This window comes from Epinephelus moara, chromosome 19 (genome assembly GCF_006386435.1).
Source record: "Epinephelus moara isolate mb chromosome 19, YSFRI_EMoa_1.0, whole genome shotgun sequence".
Classification (NCBI taxonomy): Eukaryota; Metazoa; Chordata; class Actinopteri; order Perciformes; family Serranidae; genus Epinephelus; species Epinephelus moara.
In genome coordinates this window covers 41,763,185-41,772,440 of record NC_065524.1, presented here as the reverse complement: position 1 = coordinate 41,772,440, position 9,256 = coordinate 41,763,185, and the positions used below count along the sequence as shown (strand labels likewise).

The window sequence follows — 9,256 nt, the reverse complement described above, 5'->3', positions numbered from 1 at the left end:
AAGTCCAGTTTCCTTAAGGTCTTTTTATTTATTTGTCTGTCAAGCTCCATGTCCTCCAGCTTTCTCTTTTCACACTGGAGCTTCACATCTGCCAGCACTATCTGCTTCTGTAGATGACTTGCATATAGCTGTCTAACAGTTTGTGAATTCTGTACAACACATATCTATTAGCACAGCAAATGTGGACACCGTGGATGTCCTTCAGGCAATACTCACTATATTTCCAGGCAGGCTGTCAGGCTGGTCACCATCTGTGTCATGCTACAAATATATTTTCTATGAGCACCACATCACTGACTTCTTATACATTAAGGACTAAATTATTTCCACAAGACTGTCAGGTTACCTCAAACCTTCTGGAGTCCAGAGAAAGAGTCTCCTCCTCCTCATCTGCTGCAGATGTGCCTTGACCCTGCCACATTAAATAGAACTTGTATTGACCTAATGTAAACTTGCAAGACATGCCAAGCAAATGCCTTTAATGAATAACACTCACCGGATCATCTTCTGGTGGCTCCAGAAGGGTCAGTGTGTCACCTGACACTGCAAGACAATCAAAGGTCAGACAGTCCACATCACACCAATGGTTGATTAATGAATGAATAAAATGGTTCATTCCATGTACAGTATACTGGAATAATGTACCTTGTATGAAGAGGGCAGTTTCTGTGTGTGGGACAGAGTCTGTAGCTGCCTCCCCTTAGACGTTTATTGATCAGGGACAAATGCATTAAACATTATTTCATATAAAATACAAAACAGATGTCATGCATACACATTTCTAGCTGAAGCTAATGGTTGTCCAGTTGTGTTTGTGCTGTATGAGCATTAAATGAGGTTATATATAGCCTTTAAGAGATTTGCACAATGAATCAAGAATCATCATGGTACATGTCGCGAGTAATATTAACTCCCACTGCTCACCTTTAAGGTGAAATGTACAACTGTTAATTTGTGGAAGGAACTTTAATTGTAATTATGACAGATTCATTTGTGCAGCAAGTGTATATTTTTAGATTACTTACGCATTCAGTCGGTCTGCAATTGTCTGCCACACATTTTCTCTCTGCTTAATAATTGCTGCTGTCTTTCCTTTATTAGTTATGATGTGTTTAACCTCCTCATAAGTCTCCATGATGACACGCTGCTCACTGGGCGAAAAGTAAGCCGCACGTGTCCTCTCCATTGGTGCATCAGTAAAACTGTGATCGACCCACGTGGTCTATTTAAGAAAGCCGTGGACATGCACTTACCTGAATAAGTCACACCTTCCTTGACATAGCCGCTCCTCCTCATCCTGGCTTGGCGTTGGAACAACCAATGAAGCCAGGATGGACTGATGAGACTTTGTCCAGCCTCGCTTTTCCACTTATCCTGAATTGCTTAATTCTACTTTCGAACAACAGGCCCCTGGGGCCTGTATCATGAAGCAGGATTAATGTCTTAGCGAGGTAACTTCAGGGTTAACCCTGGGTTTTCGGTCTCACGAAGCCGGTTCAGTTCTTATCAGGGTAGATCACCATGGTAACTTACTCTGAACGGCTATCCTGCTCCGGAGCAGGTTGAGTTCAGGGTTGAATCTGATCCTATAAAAAGCACCACCCACTGGCCAATCAGCTGTTCAGAAAAAATAACTCCGCTGACAGAAATACAGCCCAGTCATGACGGGAAGTTTAATTCATTTGATTGATTTTGATTTGAAAGTTTATTTTGAACATTAAAAAAGAAAAGAAAACAACAACAACAGACAATGAAAAGATTGTTCAAAAAGGAGTGGAAAGAAGTGGAACTTTCATCCCACCCCTTCATAAGAAAGAAACTGATCATTTGCAGACACTTAATAGCACCATTAATTAGTGCCAACATTTTGTTTTGTTGGAGGAAATGATCCCTGTTAAAGATAATGGGCCTAATTGACAGCTTTGCTGCTGGAAATGTGGAAAGTAGCCTATCATGTCTACACTTCATGGTGTTTGAGGGATTTTCCTTTTTGTTTTTTAAAGAGGGAGACTAGGTATATTTCTGCACAGCTGTTAATTTCTAACAGCTCAATATCAGGATGATTTTATTCAGACTATCAATTTGGTGTTGATATGATTTAATTGTGGCGTCAGCTTCAAGCTTTATTGTAGCACATATAACGTTATGACAAAGAACACCAATTTATCAGACGCATGGGATTCAAGGGTGTGATCAGTGTCAGATGTACAGGTACAGGTACTGTAGCTACTTGAACCAATGAAGAGTAATTTAACCAACCTTTGTCTTGATTTTTCCCTCTCTCCTCCTCTATTCCTTCTTTCCTCACCCATTTTTTTCCTTCTCTATTATGTGATTTCATTGATGTTTTGACAGGGGAATTTCTTTGATAAGCTTTTAGTGGCTTCTAACCTCTCCGGCACTTTTCTTTTTTAATCTTGTAAATTTTATACTGTCTGTTTTTAACATTATGTGCTAATCTAAACTAAAGCTAAACATTATTCATCCCGTTATGCGTTGCCACGCATGTTTCCTCCTCCTGCAGCTGCCACGGTGTTGGCCTTTTCTCTAATGTTGCTTTTCTCCTCCTCATATTTTAGTAGAATTAATCTCTGATCCTCACATGAGAAATACTGTTTTTTCCCTCACATACGGCGCTCTGTGAGGACGATCAGTGACGCTCAGTGACGCTGCGCTTCTCTCATGCGTGCGCGTTCACGGCTCTTGATAAAGCAATCCTGGGTTGAGTTACCGAGTTGATATCCAGCGTTGTGATACCGATTATCCTGATTGCCATTGTTAGGGTTAGTCAACCCAGGATAGGTCTGGGTAACCCAAGAAAGGTTGATCTCGCTTCGTGATACAGGCCCCTGGTCAGCTGCTGTTGTTTAGTTACTCACAGTTTCATTCATTCAGGTGATTCCACAGGTGTTTGATGTTGAGAGTTGGTGGGCGGAGTTACAAATGACCGTTGTCTCCAAAACAAAATAAAAAACAAAATAACATTTTTATTTTTTACAAAAACTTAAATTTCATCAAACTGAAAACAAAACAAACAGAAGTTTCCTCCTGAAACTGTTTCTCAGGTGATCATGACAGCACACCTGCATCCAATCACAGCCTCACATGATGGTGTCAGGTCATGTGATGATGTCAGGTCATGTGATGGTTTCAGGTTACATTAAACTGTCATTAAAAACAAACTTTGTAAAATGTTTCAAACAGATCAACAGATTTATTGATCATTTATCAGAACCACCTGACTCACCTGTTCGGAGGTTGATCTAGATGTTTGTACAGACTAACATGAATGTCGTCTCTGCACGAATCTAATAAACTACGACAGGAAACTGTTTTATTATCTGTATAAAAACCTTCAGCTGTGAAACTGATTCACACGTAAACTTTCATCTGAACATTAAATATTAAATCATGACCTTCATCAGCATGTCAGAGAACCTCATACTGACGTCTCATATTCATTGTCGGTTATTAGCTTTGTTTCAGTCAGATCAAACGGGCCGAATAGCTGACTGGCGGTGTGGTAACAGCTGACCAGCGGCGTGATAACAGCTGACCGGCAGCATGATGACAGCTGACCAGCAGCGTGATAACAGCTGACCGGCAGCATGATGACAGTGCACAGCAAAGCTGGTCTTTTGTGTCAGAATATGCAGATTCTACAGCAGAGAGAACGAAGCGCCAAAGGAAGGGGCTGAGTGATAACAGGATAAGGTGGTGAAAAACATTTTGATACTGCCTTCGTCCTCAGCTGCTCATCGCTCAGCCGCCATGTTGGTTCTGCTGCAGGTCCTCCGAACTCAAGGCATGTCCACTGCCAACCGCCGGCCACCAACCGCTGTCTGTAACACACTGACTGTGGAGAAGTTTGTCATAAAACTTCAACACATCCAAACTGTGACTTTAATATTCAGGAATCATCCGTCCTGGATTTTATCCGTTCACTTCTAAAACGTTCGGTGTAAAAGTTACAATAAATATTAGTTCGTCTCATGTTGTAGTCGTGATCAATAATTACGAAATAAACAAAAGCATAACTGAAAAATTTAGAACTTTTCTAGACATCATTAAGTCCGTCACTGTGACACAAAGATCCTCTGTGCCGCTCGACGAACACCTGATGGTACAGGTCTAAGAAAAGACGTGACATAAAAACATTAAAATGAACAATAAGTTAAAGCTAATCAAAGTATAAACAAACATTAGTCCACTTAAGTGTCAGAGTTACAATAAACGTACAGATCAGTCAGACGTTATTTTCTACCTTTGTTACAAACATTTGAGACAAACTGATTCAGAACCGAATTCATCAGAAACGATCAAACAAAAAAAAGCTGATCGTTCTGAACTTCCTGCGTTCAGTCATTTCAACAACTCGTTCTGACTCTGAAAAACTCTGGACATGTTGACTTGTGACTTTCTCATGGCTGATGAATACAAACACAAACAAACAGGAAGGAGACTGGTCGGTCTGAAAACATTTATTTGCATTTTTTTGTTGAAATCTTCAGTACAGTCTGTCGTCTGACAGGAATGCATGAGAGAAGACATGATTGGCTCAAAACAGTCACATGAACATCATCATCATCATCATCATGTGTATCAACGTCGTTACAGAACACTGTAAAATAAACAAACACTTTAATCCAGAAACTCCCATAACACCCCACCCCTCATGTAACCCCGCCCCACCCCGAACATCCAGGCAAGTCCCGAAACATTCAGTGAATCCCTGAATATCGAGGCACTCCCTCATCATCCAGGGACTCGCCTGGATGTTCAGGGACTCCCTCACTGAACATCCAGGCAAGTCTCTGAACATTCAGGCGAGTCCCTGAACATCCAGGCGAGTCCCTGAACATCCAAGCGAGTCCCTGAACATCCAGGCAAGTCTCTGAACATTCAGTGAGTCCCTGAACATCCAGGCGAGTCCCTGAACATTCAGTGAGTCCCTGAACATTCAGTGAGTCCCTGAACATCCAGGCGAGTCCCTGAACATCCAGGTGAGTCCCTGAACATTCAGGCAAGTCCCTGAACATTCAGGCAAGTCCCTGAACATTCAGTGAGTCCCTGAACATCCAGGCGAGTCCCTGAACATCCAGNCATCATCCAGGGACTCGCCTGGATGTTCAGGGACTCCCTCACTGAACATCCAGGCAAGTCTCTGAACATTCAGGCGAGTCCCTGAACATCCAGGCGAGTCCCTGAACATCCAAGCGAGTCCCTGAACATCCAGGCAGTCCCTGAACATTCAGGTGAGTCCCTGAACATTCAGGGAGTCCCTGAACATCCAGGCGAGTCCCTGAACATTCAGGCGAGTCCCTGAACATTCAAGTGAGTCCCTGAACTCTGTACAAGCCCTTCAGACAAACGAACGTAGAAAAGATGAAGATATTAAAGATGAGGAGTATTAAAAAGGCAAAAACATTAATGACCCCCACCCCCCCGCCCCTACCCCTGGAGTGACATCATCATGACATTCAGAAAACATTATGAACAGAAATGGTCCAGAAGAGACAAAAACAAACATCAGCAGTCATTCAGTGAGTCACTGAAAAGCAGCCAATCAGAGGAGAGGACCTCATATGTTTCCTGCGTCCTGATTGGCTGAGAGATGTGAGTTTTGAATGTGAAGGGCGGCTGAGTATTTTTACAGTGTAGCTGAGGAGCTGCTGCCCTCTGGTGGTGAACAGAAATATACACACAGATATCTGCAGTATATACAAACAGATCCTCCGTCAGACGGACGTCTCCAATCCACCGCTGATTATTAAAAACATCTGAGTCACAGTTTTCACTCTGGAGGTTCACTTCCTGTTTACATTCTGTTCACTTCCTGTTTACATCAGTGAGTCGACCTGGGAGACCGACCTGGTTCTGACAGATTTGAGACCTGAACAGGACCTGAGACAACAGGATGTTTCTGAGTGCAATGCATCTTGGGAGTCGTAGTTTAAAGGCTCTCTGCTTTGTAGTTCACATCTTCTTCATGTTTCACAATAAAAGCCTCCAGCGTTCTGTCCTTTCCTGGAGGGCTTTTATTGTGAAACATCTCTCAGAAATATGGAGGTTGGCAAGTTTACAAAATAAAAACAACGAAGTCAAAATAAAACTTCAGGTTTCTGATTAAAGTCCATTTATAGATTCTTTTTATTAATAATTATTAAACTCATTATTTTAATTATTAATTATTTTTTAACTTCGATGAAATGTGATTGGTCTGTTCTTTTTTTCCCCTCCAAATTAAAAAAGTTAAAAAGAAAACATACTAAAAAACATTTAAGACTTACAGGTTCTGTCTGACCCCCGCGACACTTCCTGTTCAACTGCTCTGCTCTGATTGGTGAGTCACACCTGTCAGGTTTCATCCTGTCTCACCTGGTTCAGCTGTTGCTGTCCTCTGTTCTCTACTGCCCCCTGGGACAGACAGGTAGAACGCTCACCTGGACCAAGGTGAGACTTTAAAACCAAACCCTGTTCAGGTATGACAGGTGGGTGTCAGGTAAAGACTCCTCCTCCAGCTGTTGCTCAGGTAAATCTCCACGTGTTTCAAACTGTGACATCACATTTGTTCAAACTGAAGGAAAGTTTATTTTAACAGCTGATTGATGAGAAGACCAGTGTGACACCGCTGCCACAGGTTTGAGTCCCACACACACACACACACACACACACACACACTTGTACTTCTATACTTGTGAGGACCGTCACTGACATCATGCACGTCCGAACCCTAGAGACGAACATTAATGACATCACAACCACGAGAACTCTTGATTCGGCCAGGTGAGATGAAGAAACAGGAAATTGAGTTGCTCCTGTTTGGACGTACGGACGACCGTCAGCAGATCAATGTGATACTGAAGAAAACACAATGGTTATTTTTTCTTTATAAACGTTTGTTCTGGACAGACATCAGAGAAGTCACACAGTGACATCATCACGTTTCGTCTGTTTCCACTGCAAGCTGGACCCTGACCCATAATCCCGTTAACCTGGTTCTGACCTTCAAACCAAGTCCTGACACTCGTACAGACACTTAACATCCAACACAAAGTGAGGACAAAACAAAATGACCCCACTTTGTAAAGATGTCTTCACAAAGTACAAAACTCCTGGTCCTCACAAAGATAGCTGTACCAACACTCATACACACATACACTCTCTGTCTATGAGGGGGGGGTGAGGGGGGGCAGTCCCTCGTCACTGGGCGTGGCCGTGTCGTCGCTCGGCTCCAGGCTGTCCTTCAGACTAACCGTGCTGTCTGAGGGGGGCGGAGTCGACTCGGAGTGGGGTGGAGTTAACTCTGAGATGGGTGGGGCTAACTCTGTAGGGGGCGGGGTGTCTGGGGAGGGTTCTTGGGTCCCATTAGCCGTCGGAAGAGGGTCAGGTTCCTGGGTGGGTGTGGCTGCTGCAGGGAGGGCTGGAGTGAAGGCAGAATCCACCCTGTGGGGGGCGGAGTTAGAGAGGAGGCCGTCGCTGAGAGACAGTGAAGATTTTTCCACCAAACGCCACTGCATTATGCTGGTGTCCTTCCCCCCCGTCGAGATCAGGTGACTGTCGTTATACAGGAAGCTGACGTTGGTCACATGACTGCTGTGGGCACTGTATTTATGGCTGGGAGCCTATGGACATACAGATTATTGATTACTGATTGATCTCTGGGCTCCAACAAGGCTCAGCCTGCTGTTACATTCACCACATGGAGCCCAGTATGAAGACAACCCAGTGTAACTGGATCCCAGTATGGAGACAACCCAGTGTAACTGGATCCCAGTATGAAGACAATCCAGTATAACTGGAGCCCAGTATGAAGACAACCCAGTGTAACTGGATCCCAGTATGGAGACAACCCAGTGTAACTGGAGCCCAGTATGGAGACAACCCAGTGTAACTGGAGCCCAGTCTGAAGACAATCCAGTGTAACTGGAGCCCAGTATGAAGACAATCCAGTATAACTGGAGCCCAGTATGAACACAACCCAGTGTAACTGGAGCCCAGTATGAAGACAATCCAGTATAACTGGAGCCCAGTATGAAGACAACCCAGTGTAACTGGAGCCCAGTATCGAGACAACCCAGTTTAACTGGAGCCCAGTATGAAGACAACTCAGTGTAACTGGAGCCCAGTATGAAGACAACCCAGTGTCACTCGAGCCCAGTATGAAGGCAACCCAGTATAATTTTCTTTGCAGCACAATATATAAAACACATACATCTACTCTATAGATACGATAACACACATTGATTACACACACATATCACACATAAATTGCAAATATACACAGAATAAATAATCTAAATAGTCTAGAATAAATAGTCTAAACAATAAATATTTGCCCTTCCTTAAGGTGCACTGCTCATTGGTAATAATCTATACATACCACACCTGCCCATGCCTTGTTTAATTGTGTAATAGCCAAAGGAAGAAAAGTGACTTTTGCCCAATTTGTTCTAATATTGGGATGTCTGTACCTTCACCCCAAAGGCAGAAGCTTAAATTCCCCCGAGAGTGGGTGAGTATTATCCATGCAGACCTTGTCTGCCTTTTGGGTCAGCCTGGTCAGATAAAGATGGTACAGATCAGTCTGCTGCTTTCCAATGATTTTTCCACAATTTTTCCCAGTTTGTTTCTATGGGTGACCATACCAGCATACAATACAATAAGCAAGAATACTCTCAATAAAAGCCTTATAAAATAAAGTGAAAGTTTTGTTGTTGACGCTAAAAAAATTAGCTTCTTAAGAAAGTACATGTGCTGCTGTACTGACCCTTTTCAAACACAGCATTTGCACACAGATCCAAGGATAGTTTATGGACTATAATAAGACCAAGATATTTGTACTCAGTTACCACTTACATCTTTTCTCCCTTTATCATAGATGGGATGTGGGTGGGGGCTCATGTCTAAAATCAAAGACCAACTCTTTAGTCTTTGATATATTTAACTGCAAATGTGACACCTCACACCAGCTCACAAAATCGCTTAACACAGGTCCATGCCAAATTTCATCCTGCTTCAGTAAGCTAACTATGGCACTATCATCTGCAAATTCAGGTTAACTCGTATCGCAGTGGTGCCTGGATAGTGTGACGTGTGTGGTTGTGCTGCTGCCGTGGTCCTGCCAGATGCCTCCTGCTGCTGCTGTTATCATTAGTCATTAGTCATACTTCTACTGTTATTATACACATGATTATTTTCACACATGTATACTATCAGATATTAATATATACTTTAAACATATTGTACCACAGTA

The 9,256-nt window shown here is 43.0% G+C and overlaps 1 protein-coding gene and 2 long non-coding RNA genes across 3 annotated transcripts in view; 1 reads left to right on the top strand and 2 right to left on the bottom strand.

Moving 5' to 3' along the window:
- Positions 1-160: 160 nt before the first annotated feature.
- LOC126406272 (uncharacterized) lies at positions 161-1,134 on the bottom strand. Its single transcript, XR_007571682.1, has 5 exons — positions 1,026-1,134; positions 646-699; positions 497-543; positions 347-412; positions 161-261 (listed from the first exon to the last, which is right to left on the bottom strand). It is a non-coding gene; the product is annotated as an uncharacterized LOC126406272 (long non-coding RNA).
- Positions 1,135-4,924: 3,790 nt separating this feature from the next.
- Positions 4,925-6,264, top strand: LOC126406271 (uncharacterized). The gene is made up of 2 exons (XR_007571681.1): positions 4,925-5,062; positions 5,177-6,264. It is a non-coding gene; the product is annotated as an uncharacterized LOC126406271 (long non-coding RNA).
- Positions 6,265-6,896: 632 nt separating this feature from the next.
- The window catches only part of LOC126406270 (echinoderm microtubule-associated protein-like 4), a 49,840-nt gene continuing 47,480 nt past the window's right edge, over positions 6,897-9,256 (bottom strand). Inside the window, exon 23 of the mRNA XM_050070423.1 lies at positions 6,897-7,625. Within this exon, the coding sequence (XP_049926380.1) occupies positions 7,170-7,625 (456 nt within the window). The 3' untranslated portion in view covers positions 6,897-7,169. The remainder of the gene's footprint in view (positions 7,626-9,256) is intronic.